At 40.4% G+C, this 24292-nt stretch overlaps 1 protein-coding gene across 1 annotated transcript in view; it reads left to right on the forward strand.

Moving 5' to 3' along the window:
• Positions 1-24292, forward strand: part of ank2b (ankyrin 2b, neuronal) — a 99121-nt gene that overhangs the window by 58276 nt on the left and 16553 nt on the right. The window contains exons 24-45 of the mRNA XM_063900401.1: positions 417-558; positions 1936-2023; positions 2514-2617; positions 3440-3478; positions 4664-4888; positions 6059-6157; positions 7748-7902; positions 8020-8231; positions 8839-9043; positions 9370-9466; positions 9583-9811; positions 10700-10825; positions 10988-11110; positions 11622-11654; positions 11968-11989; positions 14106-15677; positions 16656-18704; positions 19277-19354; positions 19511-19642; positions 19789-19938; positions 20024-20213; positions 22272-22332. Of these exons, the coding sequence (XP_063756471.1) occupies positions 417-558; positions 1936-2023; positions 2514-2617; positions 3440-3478; positions 4664-4888; positions 6059-6157; positions 7748-7902; positions 8020-8231; positions 8839-9043; positions 9370-9466; positions 9583-9811; positions 10700-10825; positions 10988-11110; positions 11622-11654; positions 11968-11989; positions 14106-15677; positions 16656-18704; positions 19277-19354; positions 19511-19642; positions 19789-19938; positions 20024-20213; positions 22272-22332 (6131 nt within the window). The remainder of the gene's footprint in view (positions 1-416; positions 559-1935; positions 2024-2513; positions 2618-3439; positions 3479-4663; positions 4889-6058; positions 6158-7747; positions 7903-8019; positions 8232-8838; positions 9044-9369; positions 9467-9582; positions 9812-10699; positions 10826-10987; positions 11111-11621; positions 11655-11967; positions 11990-14105; positions 15678-16655; positions 18705-19276; positions 19355-19510; positions 19643-19788; positions 19939-20023; positions 20214-22271; positions 22333-24292) is intronic.

A 24292-nucleotide genomic window follows, 5' to 3' on the forward strand; every position in this document is an offset into this window, starting at 1 on the left:
TGCAAATAAGATAAATAAAATAGTGCAAAACTTAGACAAGATCATTGTTTCAGTGTTGTTGTGAATCAAATAGTTGAATATAAATTTGAATGGAGTTTTGTTCTCTATACTCTATATATCTCTGTACTTTATTAATACTATGATATGTGAAAAAAAGAACATCCTAAATATATGTTTTTAAACAGTGTTAAGATATCTTACTGAATGTTCACTACATTTATTGGTGGCATAGTTTGAAAAAGGTTTTAAAGGAAAATGATTATGACTTTTTTAATGGGTTGCATGAATAATAATTATATTGGCAGATATATCATTTTAGTTTGGATCATTACTATATCCTTTATTAATCAAGGTGCAATAACTATGTTTTATTTGTATTAATAACTAATCTCCACTTTTCTCTTTGCTTTCTTAAGGTGATGACACAATGACAGGTGACGGGGGGGAGTACCTGAGGGCGGAGGACCTCAGGGAGCTGGGAGATGACTCCCTGCCCGGACAGTACCTGGATGGAATGAACTATCTCCGCTTCAGCCTGGAGGGGGGGCGCACCGACAGGTACATCGCACTCATGTCACATGTTATCACCTCTATTGGGTCACAAGTCAGGATAAAGAGGGACGCTTTTTTTTATTTTAGAAAACCCCACTCAGCTGTGCCTTAAATGACCTCTAGAAAAGCAAACACAATCATTTTTAGATTTCCACTGACAGATGGTGGTGGCAGACCTCATATGTTCAAGACAATAACCTCAACAACTAACTGCCTGTATTTTTATATGTGTGTGTTTGTGTGTGTGTGTGTTTTGCAACCTATCCTTCTCATACTTCATCGTTGGTCTTCCTTGTCATGCCTTCTTAGTCGAATGCAAAGGTATGTTCTGACACCGGCCAAAGGTCTAGTCTTTATAATTTTCAGCCTGTGTCATGCTCTAGTACCTGAGACGGAGTATTGCATTTATTTAAATTTGAAATGGCCTGCCTGAAAGGGGAAACATTATTTAAACACTTTTTTCAGGGCTGTATACTAAAACTATTTCTGGAGTGCGTACCAACCCACACACATTTTGTGGCCTGCCAAGGTTGTAAAACGTGTGATTCAGATTTGGCTCCCCTTCTGATTTCACATCCAGGTATACTAAAATTAAACAAATAAACCCCCCCCTAAACCCCCTCCATCGGAGTATCTCCACTCACAGCTCGAAATGATCATGGTGTATTCCCTTTTTGGCAGTGTTGTTCGGTACTATGTCCCAAACTTTGGCTAAAACATGGCATTGTGTACAGTCATGTTTCCAAAGGTTGAATACTAATAAATGAGATCCCCAGTTTATTTTGTAAACTAGTCCCATCATCCAGTGAAAACTAGTTTTGGTTCTAGACATCAGGAGATCAAATACTTGCCAAACAGCATTCCTGTCAGCTGAGTGTTGTTATATCTGCTAATTAGCTAATGCTAGCCTGCTGTCATTCTAACTCACTGAACTGAAAATTGACCATTGTAAACATTTTGTATGCTAAAACATATCACGTTAGCATGTCTGAGCATGTTTCTGTTTAGTTTTTTAGAGAGCCAGTGTAAGACCTGACAGTAGTATGTAGACTCGTATTTGTGTGCTATATTAGCCTGTTAAGCTAGCATCTCCTCAGTATGAGACAGTCATAGTTTAGAAGCTGTTTATCTTTTATTTTGGCAATGTTTCTGATTGTGTTAGCTGTGTGTTGAGGGGGACCAATGGGAAACATAATTTTTGCATTACCTTCAACATTTGAACAAGTTTTTTCACTTAACAAGTCATGTTGCCTCATTGACAGTCTTGAGAATTTAAATGAAACCACATATTTCCCTGTGGTTCTCATTCATTGCTGTGATCTCTGATGTCAGCATGACTACCAGCTTCTTTGGCTTGAATGCTTTTCCTCTACTCTGCTCCAGCTCTGACAGGTCCTTCACACCCACACACCACAGCTACTACTCCCCTAAACATGAAAGCATGATGGACGAGATGCTAACCTGTCACCAGGTAAGGTATACGGTCAATATAGTCACTGGCATTGCAGGAGGAATACACATAACTGTTGTAATTTGGAAAATGTTTGATATGGTGTTATTTGTATTAGTAATGGACTGTAGATGTACTCATGCACTGCTCCACTTGGATGTACTCCGTTCAATCCTTCAAATCTATGTCACTTTACATGTGTACTCCACTACATTTATCTGACTGCGGTAGTTAACGGTTAATCTAAGGAGTTTATTTATTTTTTGCAATGGAGTATTGATTGAGCCCTTAGGTGTAAATGAATCACATAAAGGGACACTGGGATTCACAACCAATGAGTATAACAAATAAAACTCTATGGATAGGCTAAAAAACTTCAATGCAAACAAGTCTGGTTGCCTTAGTAACCCAAGGTATACAATCAGATGAAACAGAATCTTAATTTGTTAGTTGATATTAATATATTAAAGAATGTCATGAATGTGTCTCATAAGAGGTCATTTTATTCCAGGTCTCGTCACTAGCTAGGACGAATGAGAGCGATTCATATCGTCTGAGCTGGGGCACAGAGAACCTGGACAATGTGGCTCTGTCGTCCAGCCCCATTCACTCTGGGTAGGTACAGTGCGGTCGGATTGGTGGAAATGATTAACACATACACAACTCAAAGTGCACTTGAAGTGGGCATAATAAATACATGAAATGAACATATGAACACCGGATGTTCTACTCATGAATATGCATTAACAATCTCATCAAGGTCCTGATGGCTGCTAATGTGTCTCATGTGCTTATTTAGATTTAACCACAGCACTTCTCACCAGGCAGCTGTTTCCGGAATTATATCAGTACTGCACATAAAAAAGTTTACCATATTATTTTTTACCTCACCTGCAAATCCACTGTTCCTACAGCTTTGTTTAAAGATCAGTAATAAAGTAATCAGCACTGTAATTATCAAACGAATTGTTTTTTTAGTTTTATTCCAATTTACATTTTCTTTTCAAAATTGAAAGGCTTACCTAGATAACAAAAAGAGATTTAATATTTGAGGGGTTGTCGCCCAAAATTGCACAAAAACGTTTCTTTTTAATTCTGCCCTTTATATGGTTTGTAAAATACTTAAATGTGTAGTGTTTGTGTGTTTATATGTGATTTTCTTCACTCTAAAAGTGTGAATGCGTCATCTTACCAGGTCATGCTCAAGGAAAGCATTCAAAGGTTCATCTTGGAGCAGCAGGAATGTTTGTTCTTGATCTGGATTAAAATCAAACAGTTAAAGACAGTTCAGTATTTCTCATAATAAGCTCTTTCTGAAAAGGAAATGAGAGGATTTATATCAACCTCAGTGTGAAGACGTTCTGCTCTGTCTCTCTTTTCCTTGTTCCTGAGTCTGACTCTTGATTCCTTTCTGTCTGATGTGGTTGTTGCTTTTAGCCGTTCCTCCCCGTGCCATGAACATGGAGACCACTGCAGGTGACCTTCTGCACCTTGGTTGAATATTTCTCCACATCATCTTCATCGTTCTCTTCCTCCCCTCACAGTGTGCTCTCCCGCTGGAGAGGTTTATGTGTCACTGTCCTCAACACACACTGCCTTATAGACTTTTTGTCCGCCCACAATATTTCAAACCTTTTTAATCAGACAAACAATGTCAAAATATGACATCTGTTTTCACATTCCGAGTCCCAGAGTTAATATCTCTACACAGACTTATCATGTGATCAATAAAATAAAATAAAACAACAATAAATTGTGGATAGCTGGACAACAGAAGGCAGTGAAGGTTAAGGACATGTTTGTGGATTTCATACAATGTCTTGTTCATTGTGCATCTCCACTAACATACCCAAACCTGAGACATATATTGGTATAAGATAATTATTATTATATAAAATAAGTATTATATTATATACCTTACACGAAAATGTAATCTCTGCAAATGGATAAGTTGAATGTACTCCCTGTCATAACCTTTAAATGAAACCGACTTACAGAAATGGAGAACAGACATATTGGTCCTTTAACAGCTCTCTGGTTGTGTTCCTGAATACATTAACTCCTGTTCTTATGTCCATGTTTGTTGTTGAAAACGGTGTGTGCTTTACTGAAAGATACTGGAGAGCTTAAATTATAACTGGGTAATGATCAAAGAGTAATGTCACATCATCTCACCCATGTCCCGCTCATTGAGATGTGTGATCCATGTGTATCTGCCACTTTGCATGAGGAGTGAGGTCAAAGAGGCTGAAGCTATGAGGTCAAAAGATGGATTCATCTTTACAAGATTTATTAGGGATAAAGCGTTGATCACAATGACCATTCAGTGTTGAGAAAATAGACACCAAAAATACACTTTCATATTAATGGTTTGTTAATCAGTATATATTGTTATTTTAAAACAACAGATCTGCAATCTTGAACTTTTTGAAGAAATAAAAACATTCAGAACATTTTTGTAAAATTGGCACGTCTAGCAGCTGTGGATGCAGTTTTCATAGTATCAACTTGAGGCAGAAATTACCAAAAGTTTTTCTTTTGAGATATAGCTAGAAAAAACCTTGGGCTAACAATCTAGGAATGTTGGTGTCTATATTCTCATCTCTCAGTGGGATCATTGCGGACGGTCTTTAACTTGTGTAAATGTTTCCTCCGCCGCAGCTTCCTGGTCAGTTTCATGGTGGACGCCAGGGGCGGAGCCATGCGTGGTTGCCGGCACAACGGCCTCCGCATCATCATCCCGCCCAGGAAGTGCAGTGCGCCCACACGGGTGACCTGTCGGCTGGTTAAGAGGCACCGTCTGGCCACCATGCCCCCCATGGTAGAAGGCGACGGCCTGGCCAGCAGGATCATAGAGGTGGGGCCCTCTGGAGCCCAGTTCCTCGGGTAAGACTTCAGGGATGGACGATGGAAAAAATAATACATTAGAAGTATGACGTACAGAATCAAGAGGAAAGGAAACTTTTTGACTTGGTAAACATTTATGTGCAGGTTTTGGACGTTATATGCCAATAACCTTTAAAATGTAATACATATGGAATTTCCACGTTTAATTGAATACATTTTCTTAAATATGCATCTGTAGTGTAGGAGGGAATATAATAAGTAAGAGTGAAATCTTAAGTATTCAGGATGAAGCAGTCCAATCTGTTTTACACTGTCTGTACGTTCAGGTGATTGACACACAACCTGCTGCCTTTTTCTTTCAGATTCATTTAACCTCTGCCTCTGCATTACTAAAACTGTTTCTGCTCTGGCTTCCCCCCAGCACCAGGGCCATGTAGATCTTTGCTCTTCAGCATGCCCTGTTTTCTTTTATAACAGCTGCAGTCCAACTCTATTTAACCTTTTCCCTTAACGCTTAATAAAAAAGCTCAATAACCCCACCTCAAGGACATAGCTCCATGATTGGTTTGATATGTGGCCTCAAATCCTGCCCTCTGCTGGCAGTGTTTGTAATATTATAGTATAGAATGTAAGTGATCAATTTTGGTTCAAATTTCAAAAATGTTCAAAACTGCAAAATCTTTTTATGGCTTCTAACAAAGCAAATATCAAAGTGAGTGCAATATAATTTGTATTCTAATTTAAATAGACCTAAAACAGCTTTTAATACACTATTTATTTTCATAATAATTGAAAATACACACAAATATAACTATACAATCATGTTAATTAATAAATAATCCAGTGGAGAAAAAAAATTGCATTGTGGATAAAGACATATATTATCCAAAACAATATTTTCGATTAAAAAGTGAAAGCGGACAGTAAATTGAAACTGATAAGTAGTCTTTAAGTAATAATAAGACAATTAGCTAACTACAAAGTATTTTTTTAACGTTTACATCATGTAGCCTATAGTCTGTATGTCATTTTTATGTAATGTCATTATTTATTTTTGACTCAAAGAAAGAAAAATACCAAAGTGTAAATGATGGTATTTTTAACTCCAGTACATCCATCCTAGAGGTTTGCTTATGTTGAATCCAAACCAAAAGTTTGTGTGCTCTTTCTTCCTCACTGCTGCGTACGGATGTTTGGTCGATCACACAGTAAACTCCACCTCCCCAATGCCCCCCCGCCTCTAAATGAAGGAGAGAGTTTGGTTAGCAGAATCCTCCAGCTCGGCCCGCCAGGGACCAAATTCCTCGGGTAGGGTGGACAGATTGGTTTTTCATATGAAACAATCCATGGATGCCGGTGTCAGTGCTTTATTTTACAAACCCTTCCATTTGGTGTTTGTTGTTTTGCCCGTAGGTTCTTGTGTTGTTGTCTCGCACCAGTGTGTCGTACCCCTCTTCATCTGTGCTTAGAACCCCTGAAATCACATTCCTGCGCAGTACTTTGCTTTTTCTTTAAACCCTTCTTCTGCTTAGCCCTTTCTATTTTGAGTTTTTCTTGTTCCTTTTCCTTCTTTTTTCTTAATAATTTTCAGTGTGAAATGTAAATGGTTGTTTGGCCTAAGAGTAGCTAGTAACCAGATGGAATTGACAATGGTTGTTGGCAAGTGTTTTCTCTCCTTGTTATGAAAATGTAAAGTTGATCAGCAACATTTTTTAAGAGTTATGCAGTCATACATGCTCCTAACTATTGTTTAAGCAGGAACATTACAATCTCAAAAAACAACTACCCGGTGAAACACATTGAAAGTTTTGTTTTTGTTTAAGTATTACATACGTTGTAGATATCGACATGTCTCCTGCCACCACTGAACAACAACTAAAGTGTGAAGCTGAAGAATGTTAGCTTTAAAGTAGCAGGTTTGTAAATATAGTTTGAATGTCAACAAAAGAATGACATAGTATCAGCTACTTTCAGGCCAAAGAACCCTCAAAATACCACATACAAATATCATCAGTCAAGCTTTACAGCTGTGTGTGTCCCATGTTCAATTGTACATGTAGCATGCCTGCCTATGATATATGTTGTAGCTAGTTTGTTGTGATTTAGCATATCAGGTAAGTATTCAAGTGACATTTCAGCACTTTAACATTAAATATAGTGTACCTACAGACATTTTAGTAGAAGAAGGATAACTGTAACCATGTGACCCGGTGGGTATGTTGACAGATTTTGACAAACATGATTACAAAACAATTAAATAGTTAGCAACCAAGATAAGCAGTGCTAAAAGTCTGGGAAGGGGTCTTTATGCTAACCAGGCTAGCAATTATAACAATCATAACAATTATACAAGGTAACCTCAATAAGTTTTACCACCTGGGATGGTTCGTGCGACCAGAGTACCAGAGTACTTATGCATTGCTGAAGTCAGACAAAAACAGTCAATACCCAGCATTTGCTTCATCAATTATATATCAGGTAGATAACATCTTACTGTACACTTTGGACTACGTTGATCTGAGACCTGTGACTTTGCACTTGAAGGAGATTCAAGTATAAGATGGCAGACCTATTTTTTATCTAGACTTTATATAACTATATTTAGATCAATCAATGATGTGTGTAGTACTGAAGGAAGTACAGAACACTCATGAGCAATCTGAACAAAGATAAGAAATGTACTGTAGACACAAATAGACAGGAAGGTGTTATAGACTTAGTATGGCAACCTTACCACACACACACACACACACACACACACACACACACACACACACACACACACACACACACACACACACACACACACACACACACACACACACACACACACACACACACCGTTTATATCCATGACCTTCTGTAAATGCTCACACTGCCTGACCTCTACCCCTCCAGTCCTGTGATTGTGGAGATCCCCCACTTTGCTGCCCTGCGGGGGAAAGAGAGGGAGCTGGTGATTCTGAGGAGTGAGACTGGAGAGAGCTGGAAGGAGCATCACTGTGAACACACCCAAGAGGAACTCAACCAAATACTCAACGGCATGGACGAGGGTCAGTCTCTGTTGGTGTGCCAGTAGACCACACCATGACTTTAGGAATGTATAATGTTATTCCCATATTACTATCATTGATCCTGACACATAGCCCTCTCTTATCGCCCGCCTTCAGAGCTCGACACACCAGAGGAACTGGAGAAGAAGCGCCTTTGCCGAATCATCACTAGAGATTTCCCACAATACTTTGCCGTGGTTTCACGTATTAAGCAAGATAGCAACCTGATCGGTCCTGAAGGGGGCGTCCTCAGCAGCACTGTTGTGCCACAAGTACAGGCAGTTTTTCCTGAGGGGGCCCTAACCAAGAGGATCAGGGTTGGACTGCAGGTAATGAAGAAAAGCATTGGTGTAGTCCATACATCCCTTTGATATATGCTGTAGATGTGGCTTTTTTGTTGTATATGTCTTATCATAGCAGTGCATACATGTAAAGATGTCAAACTATCACAACATCAACACATTTAAAAGATGAACCAGAGGAAGTCAAAGGATCACAGTGTTTGTGACTAAAACTCAGGGCAACATAACTCACTCAACCAAATTGTATGTCAGACAATCTAAGAGATATTAGATAAAAATGTGTTGTTCTAGCCAGATGAGTAACCAAGAGATCAACTCAATTGTAAGACATGGAAATGATGAATGACTCTCCATCTTGTTGATCTATGGTAGATAAGTGATTTTACCTAGTGGCATCTGGGCTCCAAAATATTTCTGTTTGTCAAGATAGAGAGGGTTCAAACTAGTTCCTGCTAAATCAATCCCATGAACATCAATGCCAATGCCTGAACATGTTATTACATGGCTGTTTTATTTCATCAGCCTTCTTTGAGTAGAGTATCCTCAGTGCCTGGCCTTAGCTCAGGAAATACCCCTGAGTAGGATTTATTTCAACAAAATCATAAGGTGTTGTATATTCTGTCTACTCTCCCAGGCCCAGCCAGTCAATGTAGATGTAGTGAGGAAGATCCTGGGAAATAAAGCCACCTTCAGCCCCATCGTCACCCTGGAGCCCCGCAGGAGAAAGTTCCATAAACCCATCACCATGACCATCCCTGTCCCCAAGAGCAACTCTGACATGGTTCTCAATGGCTTTGGAGGGGACACCCCCACCTTACGGCTGCTCTGTAGTATCACAGGTTGGTGACACATGCAAATAGACACACACACACACACACACACACACACACACACACACACACACACACACACACACACACACACACACACACACACACACACACACACACACACACACACACACACACAACTGTGAATAGACCAACTTGGCTCACACTCACATTCAAATATGTCTATGTTTGTGTGTGTGTGTTTGTGTGCGTGTGTGTGTGTGTGTGTGTGTTTGTGTGTGTGTGTGTGTGTGTGTGTGTGTGTGTGTGTGTGTGTGTGTGTGTGTGTGTGTGTGTGTGTGTGTGTGTGTGTGTGTGTGTGTGTCCATGTGCAGGTGGAACAACTCCTGCTCAATGGGAGGACATAACAGGAACCACTCCGCTAACATTCATCAATGACTGTGTCTCCTTTACCACCAATGTGTCTGCAAGGTAACACAACAATAATATCTGTTGTATCACAACTAGATGTATCAGAGATCCAAACTGACTCTGATGCCAACAGAGACCTAACTTTATTGTTTTCCCAATTCCGTTCTGCTTTCTAGATTCTGGCTGATAGACTGTCGGCAAGTGCAGGAATCTGTAAATTTCTCCACTCAGGTGTACCGAGAGATCATTTGTGTACCTTACATGGCCAAGTTTGTCATCTTTGCAAAGACACATGACCCTATTGAGGCCCGACTGCGGTGCTTCTGTATGACAGATGACAAGATTGACAAAACTCTGGAGCAGCAGGAGAACTTCGTCGAGGTGGCCCGCAGTCGAGATGTTGAGGTGAGAAGGAATATTTCACCAACCGCAGAACATTGGAAGTGTAGCTCACTTAACATTGAAAGCCTTCCATCTGCGTTTTGAGCTACAGGTGTAAGATTGGGCCCTGTCATAACCCTGAAAACAATAAACTGAAATACAATAAATTGTCGTTATGAAATCATAGAGAACCCTCTCAAAACATTATTGGATCAACATAACTGATGCACCTTAGTCTGCAAGTTTGGTTATTTGCAGACAAGAGCAGAGACTGTATCATGGAGATGGACTTAGAGAAGTACCAAATACATTTTATGTCAGATCTCAAAACTGTGTTAACTGACAAAGAAGGTGATGAAAGTTGCCTTCCTTACTGTTTTGTACCAAAGCATATATCTGTAATGTACTTTAAACCAGTAGTTTGTTTGTTGAAAAAGTAGAGGCATGTACAGTGAACTAAAGGAGACCCAAGGTAGCGCCTTGGTGAACACCACCGATTGGTAGGTAGGCACGACTGAATTAGTCATGTTAAATAATGACAAATAAGTAATATGATTTGTACAGTTCACATTAAAAGAATACATCCCACACAATGTTCATCAAAATAACATGATCAGCATTAATAAACCCTAGGCTTGGATTGGCCAGTTTAAGTCCCTAGAACACTAATGACATTTCTCGAAATACTTTTCATAAAAGAGGTAAACTTTTGAAAACTATTTTCCAAATACTTTTAGAATGGCATGTATTAAAGGGTGTCTTTTCCTTCAAATGCTATGAACAAATGTCAAGGCTAGGGCTTCTGAGGAATAGTTAGCACGGAGGTTAAAAAATAAACTGAATTGAGTCTCTTGTTGGATGCATGTTGCTATTTAGTCCTTGTTCTGATCTGTGTGTTGTTATATTTGTCAGGTCCTGGAAGGCAAACCTATCTATGCAGACTGCTTTGGAAACCTTGTTCCACTCACCAAAAGTGGCCAGCACCATCTCTTTAGCTTCTATGCCTTTAAGGAAAACAGACTAGCACTCTTTATCAAAGTAAGCACTGTTCTTTACTTAAAACAAAGACACCAACTAGTTTTGTATGCTTGTATGAATAATAATTGATCATTCTGAATTGTTGTAATAGCAAATGACTTTTATTTAATTAAGGATTTTTGCAGATAAACTGTTGACTGACTAATCCGCTTGGTTTTGCAGATCAGAGACAACACTCAGGAGCCCTGTGGACGTCTGTCCTTTATGAAAGAACCCAGGAACTACAGGTCACTCACCCAAAATGCCATATGCAACCTCAACATCAGCCTTCCATCATACTCCAAGGTAAGTCTGGTGTTGACTCAACAAAAGATGCTTAACTTTGCATATTTATTATTTTATATAAATTGTTATTTGTAAGCAGGGCCATACTGCAATCCTGACCCTTTTTTCTCCTTGACACTGTAATGAATGCTGATCTTCCACTTATTACACCATTGGAAAAACAAACCTTAAATAGTATCTTGTTCGATTTGATGTTCTTATACATACTGTTTCAATGATTGACATCCCAAGTAGTAAACTTTCTAACTCTCTACCCAGAATGACAGGTTGGGTCCTTCGATAAGATTTGAAGAAACCTAAATATAATTCTCAAAAAATCCCAGGAATCACTTCACAAACCTGTAACACTTGCGTCGTGCAGCTTTTACCCCCCGGCTTTACTTGAAATCGCACCAGCTGTTTGTCTTCATCGCTATGTTAACCATACACTGCCCCTTGTCTTCTTCTTCCTTTAATATTGCTGTTTCTATCTGTGCATCTCTCTGCTTCTCGCTGCTTCTTGCTCCTAAAGGAGTCCGATTCAGATCAAGAGCAAGAGGAAGAGGTAAACGCAGCCACTGCTTCCCCCTCCCCCCCTTCCTCTTCTACTAACTAGCTCTGCTGATCTACCCTGTCCACTGTCTTGTCATCAAAACTAAATAAAGTATTTTTGAATAGTATAGAAGTATAGCTTGGATATATTTGTTAATTGCAGTAGTGATTTGTCAGTAGCACAACTCATTTTTACCTTTGTGTTATGCGTGTCATTTATTCTTTTCCCGAAGTAGCAGTCATAATGGTAGTACTTCTTGTAAAATATTTGGGACATACAGTGAAACAAAACTAACTGTGATCTATTTTTCCATGTTCTTTTTCAGACCAGCAGAACGATCGAGAAATGTAAGGCATTTTTTACGTTAGATTTTCCTCTAAAACTACTACTCAGATATCTATGATAATACTGCATGTCTTTATTAATCACACTAATATGACAGTAACACTGATATTGTATTGATGATTAGTCCAATGCAGTTTAGCATGTGTTCAGAGGAATATCCAGTTTGATACACTGACACCCCCAGCATAGCCCTTAGATTATTCATAGACCATGTATATCTTTTCAAAGCCATTTAAGCTTCATGTATTTTTTTGTCCTGTCACACAAACCTCCAATGTCAATGTCATGTTTCTCCTAAGGCTTAACTTCATTTTTTACATTCCTTTTTTTATGATTTCACACCTGCCTTATGTTTTTAATTCAACAATTTGAGATTAGACCTTTGAAGGAAGAGCTAAACACAAAAAAGCACAATAAGCTTTTAATTAAAATTACATTTATATACATTATATATATATATATATATACATTTACCAAGAGTTTTATCCACCACTGCTTGAGGGATGTTTCACTCCAAATCGGTTGCAGTTTGTCACCAACTGGCAGCAAGAAAGGAATGAGAGAAACTTGTAAAAAACATAATGAGAGGAGGCGATGCGATGTCACTCTGGACTTCAGCTGCTGATACGGCCTTCCCCATCCTAGTAATGTGTTCATCCCGCTGCAACCTGCGACGCTGTTCCAGAGTAGTACTAGCACTGCTGGCCATGCAAGATCCAAATGAGTTGCTCAAGCCAGTGGTCACTTGCACATTTTCTGAGACCTGATGCTTGTGAGATTAGGGGCAGGAATATTAGTATTCCTCCAGTAGTAGTCCTGTAGCATAATGATAAAGCAAAAAGTAGTTCACCTCCTGACCCAAACCGAATCCTCCCGCTTCTTACCCTGGTTTATTTGGTAATGAGAAAATTACTTAAACAGAAACATGTAAGAACAATACACTTAAAAGCATTTAAATACAACTCATTACAGATAGCCCATATAATACACATTCAACACAAAACTTACTGAATAAACATGGATGACATGTGACTAATCAAATGTTCATGCATATGTTTTCAGGAAGATGTGCATGATACTCCTACTGTATGTCGTGCAGTAGCAGTAGTTGTGTGTATGAAACAAGAACTCACCACATTACTGATTGCAGACATACTATAATAAGCAGCTCTTGATCATGAGCAACTAATATACGTTATTTACAGATTTCATTATTACAGTTACTCCATTCACCCCTCACCAAGACCTTTCCAGCATCCTTTCCCTTTGCTTTGCATGGAAATAACTTGCCTTACATAACTGTGTATGTGTGTGTGCTTGTATGGCTGTAACATAACATGTAATATGTTGATTTTGAATGTTAATGTTTTCTTTTGTGGCTGTGCTGATTTTCTTATGATACAATATCACGCACATGTTTATTTATTCAGTTTTTATTTCAGGTATATCTTAAATATTGAGTTAAACATAAGGCTGAGAGAAGGTCAAGTGGAATTTAAATTCCCCATCCTCCAAGATGCCTCCTACAAGTATCACAGATCCTTGTTTCTCTTCAGTTTCTGTGAATTTAAATGATCTGATTCTTCTAAAATGAAACGCATGGCAAATCATCATATTGTAAATCACTTGCTTTCTTTTTCAAGACACAACCAGCCATCTAAGTTGTTTTCAAGCCATTTTGCCTGTTATTACATTGACATCTGTCATGCATCCAAGCAATCTTGAGATGTCCTTTGTGTTTCTTTGTTTTATTTGCTGTCCCTTTTTCCATTGTAATTATTGGTTTCTTGGTTTCCATGATGTCATAATATCTTTTAGTTTTGTTCTATTTGTTGTGTCTTGTGTGTGTATGTGTGTGTGTGAGAGTGAATGTGTTGAGTGTATAAGCAAGTTATTTCCTGATCATATCCTTATTTAGACTTTGCTTTACCACAATTCCCAGAGACATATAAAAGTATAAGCCGAATTCCTGTTTTACCCTGATGTAGAACCCTTTGTGAATTTGTTGTCTTATGATCCCTGCTCAATCTTGTCCTGACCACATTCTCCGATGTCTGTCTCCTTTCATTTGAATTTTGATTTTCTTTACTCCTTACTTGTTCCTCTTCCATATGGAAGATGAAGAGACGCCGACATCAGCCCTGAAATCAGAGCTGATTCGAGAACCAGACCTTCTATCCGACGTGTCAGAGATGAAACAAGATTTGATCAAAATGACTGCCATCTTGACTGCCGACACCACAGAGAAATCCCCTTCCTTAGGAAGGTGTGGTGTAGAGAAAGGGACTGATGATGTTTCTGGAGAGCCATTAGAAATAATGGAAAAAGACTTAGAGAAAGTCAAAGAGGACCTAGAGAAAGTCAGTGAGATACTCAGGAGTGGAACATATGAGGGTGAGGCAGCTGAGGAGACAGCAAAAGCAGCTAGAATGACCGAGGAGTGGGTTCTCCTCTCAGAGTTTGAGATAAAGGAGGCCAAAAAGATGGCAGCCTTGGAAACTCAAGAGCCTATCTTACGTGAAAGTAGAGCCAACAGAGGGGCTCCAAGACCAAAAGCAATAAAGGACAGTGGTGACCTTAAAGAATACCTCCTGGATGCACCAGTGGGCTCCAAAATAAAAGTCAAAAAAGAGCCAGCTGTCCAAGAAAAATTCACTGAAGTTGTCCTACGCAAAAGTGCAAAACCAACTACTCCAACCAAAGGGCATGACAAATCAGCCACTGGCGATGTTAAAAAGCCAGTCAGGAGGAAGGGCAAAGACCAGGGGCAGGCAGAGGAATCTACAGAGGCAGGTGCTCTTCTAAGTGTGCCTACAGCTCCTGCCCCAGCATCACCTGTCTCCCCAGTGGTTGAACAAACACCCATTGGGTCAATAAAGGACAAGGTCAAAGCCTTACAACAGAAAGTAGAAGCGGAGCAAAAGAGTAAAAAGGTCACTGGAAGCAAGACTTCACAATTGCCTGTCGCGAGCAAGCCTTCTCCAAAAGCCAAAGAAAGCCCTAAATTGAAACAGGGCCCCCTTAAATCCCCCAAATCTGAATCTGAAAAACTTGAGGAGACAATGTCAGTCAAAGAGCTGATGCAAGCATTCCAAACAGGGCAGGACCCCTCAAAGAGAAAGTCTGGGCTATTTGAGCATAAAACATCCACAATGTCAAGATCAGAAAAATCCACCAAATCAGACACCACCCAGTCAAAATCTGTGACCAAAGCAAAGAGTTCATGTGTCTCTCAAGAGCGAGAATTATCTTTGGATTCCAAACCTTGCAAGAAACAGACACCTCAGCAAGACAAAGAGATAAAGTCATTTGATGCTGTCCATTCAGATCTAACTGAAACTACAGACTTTGGAAATGGTGGCCTTGATGATAGCTCCGACAGCTCAAAACATGAGGCTGTTGCAGACTCAGTAAGTGCCAGTTCTGGAGATGGAACCCCTCATCTGAGCTCTGAGGACAGTTTGAAACATGAGGGTCTTGCCACTCCAGACATAAGCCCAGATGGTCTTTCTCCCAAAAGTGGACAGCAGACTTCTACAACTTCAGCAGCAACTGCTACAACATTCAAAACAGAAAGTAAAGACACAGAGCAGCCCGGCGACTCTGGTGTAGGGACAACTGGCGACCGACTGTCTACAGAATTGACTCTCCCTGTTGCTTCCAAAGATGCTGCAGATGATCAAACTACAAGTGAGTCCCTTTCTGTTAAAAGGAGCGAGTCCAAGCCATCTAAACCTCAAAAACTTACAAAGAGAATTTCAGAGACTGTAGAAACTTTTCTTAGTGATGACGAGAGCCCTGGTCATCAGCTAACATTATCTTTAGTTGGTTATCCAGCTTCTAGATCCCCTTCACAGCGCCATGACAGCTTAGAGTTGCCTTTAAAACAAGACTCAGATGCTCTCAGTCCATATGCCGATGACTCCTTAACAATAAGCCACAGAGACTCTCTAGATGGTAGTCCTCTCATGGAAGAAAACTCCTCCCATAAGTCCCCAGATTCTATTGAACCTAGCCCGACCAATGAGTCACCCCCTCATGACTCTTTGGAGAGTAGCCCTGTAGAGAAAAAAAGCTACCCATCTTTCCCATCATCTCTAGGTCCGCCTAGTAACTCTTCTAGACATCCAGATCCCTCCAAAGCTTCAGAACTCCCCCCAGATGCTTTGCGTGGTAGGCTTCTTCGAGACCAAGAGGCTAGTGCTGAGGATGACAGTTGTGAGCAGACATCTCAGATGACAAGTTCTGGTAAGAGTCCCCTCTCCCCTGATACTCCTAGTTCTGAAGAGGTAAGTTATGAGGTAAACACCAAACACCCTGAACATACATTCCTCTCTGTTCCATCCAAATCTGCTGTCATCCCTGAAGACCCAGAAGAAGAGGATACTTCGGAGAGCTATGAACCTATGCGAAAAATCACCCCAGAGGATGAGATGTTTAAGATGGCAGCCAAAATAAAAACATTTGATGAAATGGAACAGGACGAAAGGAGCAAAATGAACTCTAGAAAAGATTTGGTTTCCTCAGATGACAGCTATGAAACAATAGAGCACACAAGTGAGAAGCTTTCACAAAGTGAATGTGGGTTTGAAAAACTCGCAGAAGAAACAAAGTTATCTCTTTTTGTTGATCCCCTTATTAAAGTACAACCTCCCTCTCCTTTTTCAGCAGGTTTGCATGATGGATCCCACAACAAAGAGGTCATGGAAACAAGAACAACAGCTACTGTCACTTCAGAGGGACCTCACTCTGTCTCAGACCAGCATCATTCAAACAATAATCTGGAAGCTGCACAACAAAGAGTTTCACCATCTTTAGAAGCTGATAAAGACAGTATTTCCAAAAAGGCCCCTGCCACATCACATGCTGAAAACAGGACTGATGAGCAAAAGGAGGAGTGCTTAAGGAAGTCAAAAGACAACAGTGAAGATGATAAGCATGTTCATGATTTAGAAGTTTCCAGCCCACAGACTGGTACGCTAAAACAAGGGAAAAATGTAACTGATGAAGTGAAAGGAGATCGAAAGGAGCAACCAAGAGAGCCAGATGCTGGTGCCTCAGGTAAAGCAAGAGACGTGTTTAAACCAGAGGTCTGTGTATATGATGACACAGAGGATGATGAAACACTAGAACCTCCCAGAACTGAGTCGAAAGGTGTCACTGCAAGGGTAGAAAAGGACTCATGGTCTGCCATGCGGGAAGATGATGATACCTTTGCAGCTCGAGTCAAGGAGGAGGAACAGAAAATACTGAACCTGGTAGTGGACCATCAGTCTCTGCAAGCAACTCCAGACACAACACCTGGTAGGACACCAACAGAAGAGAGCACTCCTACCAGTGAGCCCAACCCTTTTCTATTTCAAGAAGGGAAGCTTTTTGAGATGACCCGAAGTGGCGCTATTGACATGACAAAGAGGAGCTATGAGGAAGAAGGAGGTGGTTTTGCCTTTTTCCAGATAGGAGATCAGCCTTTAGATGAGCCTCTTGTAGAACATGCCAGACAGGAAAATAGGAGATCAGCAGCAGAACATGAAGGTGGCCTCAATCTAACAATAGAGGTTAAGAGTGAAGAGTCTAAGACATCAAAAGAGGAAAGTGATGCTAAGATTCAGTCCCCACCTGAAGGTGATCAGCCAGCCTCAAAAGCTGATGCCTCCAAATCTAAAATCCCTAAAATGGGACTTTCTGCTTCATCCAAAACCACAAAGAAAGATCAGACATCACCTGAAGGTGTAGAGACTAAAACAGACAAAAATGTGAATGAAGGATACATGGATTTAGAAAAACAGTCCCCTGACCAAATGATAACAACTGTACAGACAGCAGAAACCACAGTCACCAGATCAGTTTACTCCGAGCAGGGCCAAGAGTCTTCTGATTCCTCTCCAGAAGAACCACAGTCAGTGATAGAAGCGCCCAAACCAACAGACAAAACCAAACAAATGGCTTCAAGTGGTGCTAAAAAGATTCCAGTCAAAACACCATCTAAGTCTTCTTCACAAGTTCGGGGTAAATCCACAATTCCCTCTTCATCTCAAGCAACCTCCTCTTCATCAACTCTTAATAAAGAGGCCTCCTCTAATTCTGAACCTAAATCTAGAATTCCCATTAAGTTTAGTGCTCCCAAGCCTGATTCTACCGCCAAAACTGCTGAATCTACTCAAGACAAAAAGCTTAAGGTCCCTGTAAAAAAGGATTCAAGGAGAAAATCTGAGACAGATGCTGGTCCCTCTTTGGATATCAAAACCAAGACACCATCTTCCAAAGCGAAGAGCTTCTGTGAGGCGGAGACTACCAGACCATCTGCCAAGAAAGAACAAGGTCGCCCATTGAGTGCTGATATAGCTAAATCTAAAGGTTTCCAGTCCAGATTGCCAGTCCGAGGGAAAAGTGGTCAATCATCTCATTCCTCAACACCCACTAAAGAGAAAAGTGAGCGACAAAATCAGTCCATTGATTTCTTTGAGGAGATAAGCGATGAGGCAGCCAAACTTGTGGCAAGGTTGGCACAGGCAGAGACAGAGAAAGAACAAGAGGCCGCAGCTGCCAACTCAGATGATGAGAGCAGTCTCATTGATCCAGCACTCATAGAAAGAGATACGTTCCCTGAGATGCAGTTCCCTCCCTCAGGAGACGTCTTTCCCATTAGACCAATGTGGGATGACCCTGTTGAGACACAGATGCAGCGAATCCCAGATGATAAAGTCCAAAGTCAAGGTATCCCCCGAGCTTAAGGGGTTATTCTCTATCTTTTGTGCCTCACTAGTGAATTGTAGCTGTTAAGGTGCTGCCTCTCTGTCTCTTGTAGTTCAGTCCCATTGTAGTTGAAGAAGTCATGTGACTGTGTTGTTTGAACTGTGTTTGTGTTGGCAATGATGTTTCTGTTTCCCTCTATGTGTGCTGAATATCTCAAGATTGACTTAAAGGCTTTTTGGAACTTGTGAAAACAACTTAGTGGCTAGAACACGTTGAAACATTAAAGAGTAAATGCTTATTTAAGAAATTACATGAAATCGTCTAAAGGATAATGTATTTTCTTTTCCTAATCATAGTGTCACTACAAGGTCTTTCCCAACCATTTGATATAGGCTTTTTATGTAGTTGTTGAAGGCACACCACTCTTTAATATGATATAATTAATTAACCAAACAAACTGTTACACAACTAAACAGTACAGCTAAAACAGGAAAGCCAGTGAATATATTTTTTCACATACTATTTGCAAATGTGACTTCATTTGGTATAACCTGCGGCTCTGACCGCTCACGGCTGTCTGGTGGTGTTTACAGTAGATCCACAGGATGAAGAAGAGAGAAAAGAGCAACGGTTGGCCATTATAGCTGACCACCTGGGCTTCAGCTGGACGGGTGAGTCACACCTTAGTAGCAGTGATCAAAGATATCCAACTTACATTAAGTAAACATTATTTGTACAATTGGCAGGTTGTAAAGTAAAATGGTTTTAAACTTCAAAAGGTATCTTTTGACATGGTAATCATTTCAACGTGTTTTACTTCTCAACAGAATTGGCACGGGAACTGGATTTTGGTGAGGAGAGGATCAACCTGATAAGAGTTGAAAACCCTAACTCACTGCAAGATCAAAGCCATGCCCTTTTGAAACTCTGGGCAGAGAGGGAAGGAAAAGATTCCACAGGTGAGGAATAAGCAGGAGACACCGTTTTCATCATTATTGCTCTGAAACACAATTGAAGTAGAATCTCTCGTCTAATTACGAAAAAAAATACTTTTTCAAATTTGAAGTGAATTGCTTTTAAGGTGGAACTTTTTTTGTTTTAACAGAAACAACACTGATCAAAAGACTGACTAAGATCAACCGAATGGACATTGTTCACCTCATCGAAACCAAGATACTCAAGTCGACTCAGGACGACACGTCATCACATACCTATGCAGAAATAGAGCGAACCATATCATTGGATCATAGTGAAGGTGCACAAGTCAATGTCGATTTGAAGCAGAGTAATGATTCATTTATATATATATGTAGAAAGTTCTGATTGATTTCCTTTTTCAGGTTTCTCTGCCCTTCACGAGGACATTGACAGCCCCAGACCCGGCAGGCGCACAGAGACTTCACGTAGGAGTCCAGGCTCGGGACAAGTGGTACCCATGGTGTCAGCTGAGGATCTGTCCTCCAGTTTGTCGTCACTAAACGAAAGAAAGGCCCATAAAGAAAAACTACAAAAACAGATGGAGGCATCATAGTAAGTTACCTCAAATGTTTAATGCATGTGACCTGTTAATTCATCCAATCATTATTAGTCTTGGGTATTGTTTGGCTTTTAACGATTCAGGCTCCGATTTTGGTTCTGCTTGTCGATTATGGGTCTAATTGGTTCAGTTCTTTGAGAGGGTAAAAATAGGTCACATGCCAATTTCACGGAAAAAAAGAGAATTTATGAAAAACATTTGTTAAATTCATATTAACAAATCACTTCATACAGTTCAATTGGTTTGCTGTTATTAAATACAATGATTTAATAATAGTCTCTACATTGTTTTTGCATCCACAAGTTAGTTCTAAGTGGTGCAATTAGAGAATTTATACGGTGGAGGAAGTAAATAGTTGATCCCCTGCCAATTTGGTTAGTTTACCCACTTACAAAGAACTGAACAGTCTGTAATTTCTATGGTAGGTTTATTTTAACAGTGAGAGACAGAACAATCAACAAAACTATCCAGAAATGTAGATCAAAAAAAGATATGAATTAATATGCATTTAATTGGGGGAAACAAGTATTTGATCCCCTTGCAAAACATAGATAAAATCAGAGGATGAAATCCTCTTTATTTGTCACATAGCACACAGCAGAGCACACACAGTGAAATTGGTCCTCTGCATTTAACCCATCCTAGTAATAGGAGCAGTGGGCAGCTATTGTGCAGCGCCACTTTCCATATTTCAAGTCTGTATGATTACGAGTACCCTACGATTCCCAGTCCAAGCCCCTACTGACTGAGCCACTGCTGGACATGCCTTTTGGTCTAATCTGACCACATCACCTTCTCATAAGTCTTCTCTGAATCCTTCAGAGGATCACCGGCAGACTTCAGACGGCCTGTGCATGTGCCTTCTTGAGCAGGGGTGCTGCAGGATTGTAATCCATTACGGCGCAGTGTGTTACCAATAGTTTTCTTAGTGACTGTGGTCCCAGCTGCCTTCAGGTCATTAACAGGTCCCTCCTGTAGTTCTTGGCTGACCCCTCACCTTTCTCATGATCATTGATGCCCCAAGAGGCGAGATCTTAGATCGTAGCGACCCAGACTGAGGGCGATTGATGGTCATTTTGTGCTTCTTCCATCTTCTAATTATCAAACCAGTTGTCTCTCTCTCACCAAGCTGCTTGGTGGTGGTCTTTTCTTCTATTCCAGCCTTGTGCCGGTCTACAGTCTTGTCCCTGATGTCCTTAGACATTAGTTCCACCATGATCACAGACCAGTCTCTGGTCTTGCTCTCTGTGGAGACGTTGTAATCTGATTTATTGACTGTGGACAGGTGTCTTTTATCCAGGTAAAGAGTTGACATCAGGAGTACTTTCTTAAATCGAGAGGACTTATTTAACTGCTCCGTGGGAGCCAGAATTCTTGTTGGTTGCAAGGGGATCAAATACTTATTTCCCCCAATTAAATGCACATCAATTAATATATTTTTTAATGTACATTTCTGGATTTTTTTTATATTCTGTCTCTCACTGTTAAAATAAGCCTACCATAAAAATGACAGACTGTTCATTTCTTTGTAAGTGGTTAAACTAACTATATTAGCAGGGGATCAAATACTTATTTCCTCCACTGTAATTCCAACTGGTCTCCTGCGGTTACACTGCAACCTGTCTGTGTGACAGCTGCCCAATTGCAAAATTACATTTTACAAACAGTGAAGCATTTCATTTAAAAAGTAACTTTATTACCCTGCTTCACAAACCATAAAGTGACTTCCCTTTGCTCCTCCGAGTCTGTCTCAGCCCCGGGTAAGAAGGTTGGGGATTACAATCTTATTAATCCATCCAAAACTAAATGTGTGGCTTTGCGGAGCACCAACCTGTCCAGAGAGTGCCATTATGCATGTTAAGGAACCGATAAGCAGAACCCAAATCATTTGTTTTCCTTTAGATACCCGGTAATGGGCCATTGATATAGGTTCTTCCTCAGAACTGAATTTGAATTCCCAACCCTAGTCATTAATAACCAGGGGTATTTCTGATTTGTCTTCACTTCAAAATGTAATGATTGACATTAATTTTGGTTTTCTTTTATCACAGCTCATCTCAAAGAGTATATGAAGAATTGACAGATACCGTACACACTGGCAGTTTGAGACAAGTAAGTCCTTTCTTCACATTGTACCGCACATCTCCATACAACCTCCGATCCCATGTGATAGACCCTGTGTACAAAGGTGGACCAAAGTTGGGTTCCCAGGTTACCCCGTCCCCTCACCTCACTATTGAACCCTGTGATGATGAGGGTGTTGCTGGATATGAAGGGGCAGAGGGGGGAGACGATTGGAGCTTGGAATGTCTACAAACCACCCATTCTGAAAACGATGATCATCTTTTGTCACCATTGCCCTGGCGAGAGTCTTCCAATATTTCTCGAACAGGTGTATGCGAGAGTCGACCGTTGTCTATGACCGATTTTGGAGATAGCTTAAATGAGTGTGATCAAGCTGAGCAAGACTTCAAGAAATTGTCCGTCGAGCTGAAAGGAACCGATGAGGTCTCTGGAAATATTTGCTCTACACAACCTGCAAATGAACAAAAGGTTCTGCCTTCTTCTGGTTCTGCTAATGTAACAGAAAACATGGATGAAGTTTCACGTCGACTCTATGAAGTCTTGTATGGATATGATGTTGAATTGACAGGTTCCAATAGTAAGGATTTATCGGTGGTGCCTATGGAGGCATTGCCAGAAAACATACTTCATGTTCCAGCCAGGGAAGATGTAGTTGATGGAGCTGCTGGACACACAGACACTCATGTAAATTTGTCCAACATTTCGCCTGATATTGATAATTCCCAAGTTTTAATTTCAAGTGACCTTCATGAAAAGTCTCTTTATTTCACAAATCAAACCGACACTGCCACTCAAACACTAGCATCTCCCTCTGATGATAGTTGTACCATCACTGGTTTAATATCTCAAACGCAAGAACAATTAAGCTCAACTTGCTTCATTCAGGTGTCACATGACTCAACTTTGGTTCATTCAGAAGATTACGCTATGTCAGTTATAACAAGAGCTGAATATGGTTCTGAGAAAACGCTGTCATTCAGAAAGAGTGCAAATGAGATTGTTGTTTCTGTAGAGACTATACCTGATATCAAAGCTTCCAGATATAGGTCCTGTTTACCAGAATCAACATCAGAAACCTCTTGTGAACTTGGTGATGATGGATTATTTTCACCAGAATGTGTGACTGATGAAGCAATGTTCCTGAGTAGGGGCTCATCACCTGATTCAGGGTCATTAGAAAAGGAGCTGCATTTTCTTGCACCTGATTCTCATAAACCTCAGTTTAGGCCCTTGTCTCCACTACCACCTCCTGTTTTTCCATGGGAAATGGATGATGTTGGGGTTGCAGTAGCCCAGGGGCAACTAATGCTGAGTGTGCAAGGAGACACTTTAATGCAATTAACATCAAAAGCAGAGGAAAGGCCGTTAACACCAATGATTTCAAACAAAAGACCGTTTGGAAGGCAATTATCAGGAGACAGTGATTATAGTGGTGAGAGATCCATCTCACCATCATCATTAACTTTCGACATAGACGAAAGAGCATCTTCACCTGGGTCTGCCATTTTAGACACAATGCCATGTTTCTTTGCATCTTCTGAATCCAGTGACTGCATCACAGTTAAAGTCTCAGAGTTTTCTAAAACCTGCCAATATAGATCATCATCCCCTGAGTCACTGTCGTCAGATTTGGAATTTGGAACAGCACTTTTTTCATCAGATCCTCTTGAAAACAGGCCTTCATCCCCAGAATCTTTAACATCCATAAATGAATATAAAGCACTGTCACCTGATTCACCTGTCCCTGAACTCAGCCACAACTGGCCTGACTCAGTATGCTCGGATGTAGAATATGACTCCATGTCTCTAGCATCAGCTATTCATGCAGATAGAGCTTCATCACCTTCCACTGCTGCATCTGGAGAGTGGGTTGTACCTGTTGCTAGACAGAAAGCAAACTTACCTGAACCATTATTATCTGATACAGAGAACAAACGACCAACACCAGTGGAATCAGTTTTTGAGGATGATGATGACTGGGTCGTTA

The sequence above is a fragment of the Eleginops maclovinus genome, chromosome 14, assembly GCF_036324505.1.
Source record: "Eleginops maclovinus isolate JMC-PN-2008 ecotype Puerto Natales chromosome 14, JC_Emac_rtc_rv5, whole genome shotgun sequence".
Lineage (NCBI taxonomy): Eukaryota > Metazoa > Chordata > Actinopteri > Perciformes > Eleginopidae > Eleginops > Eleginops maclovinus.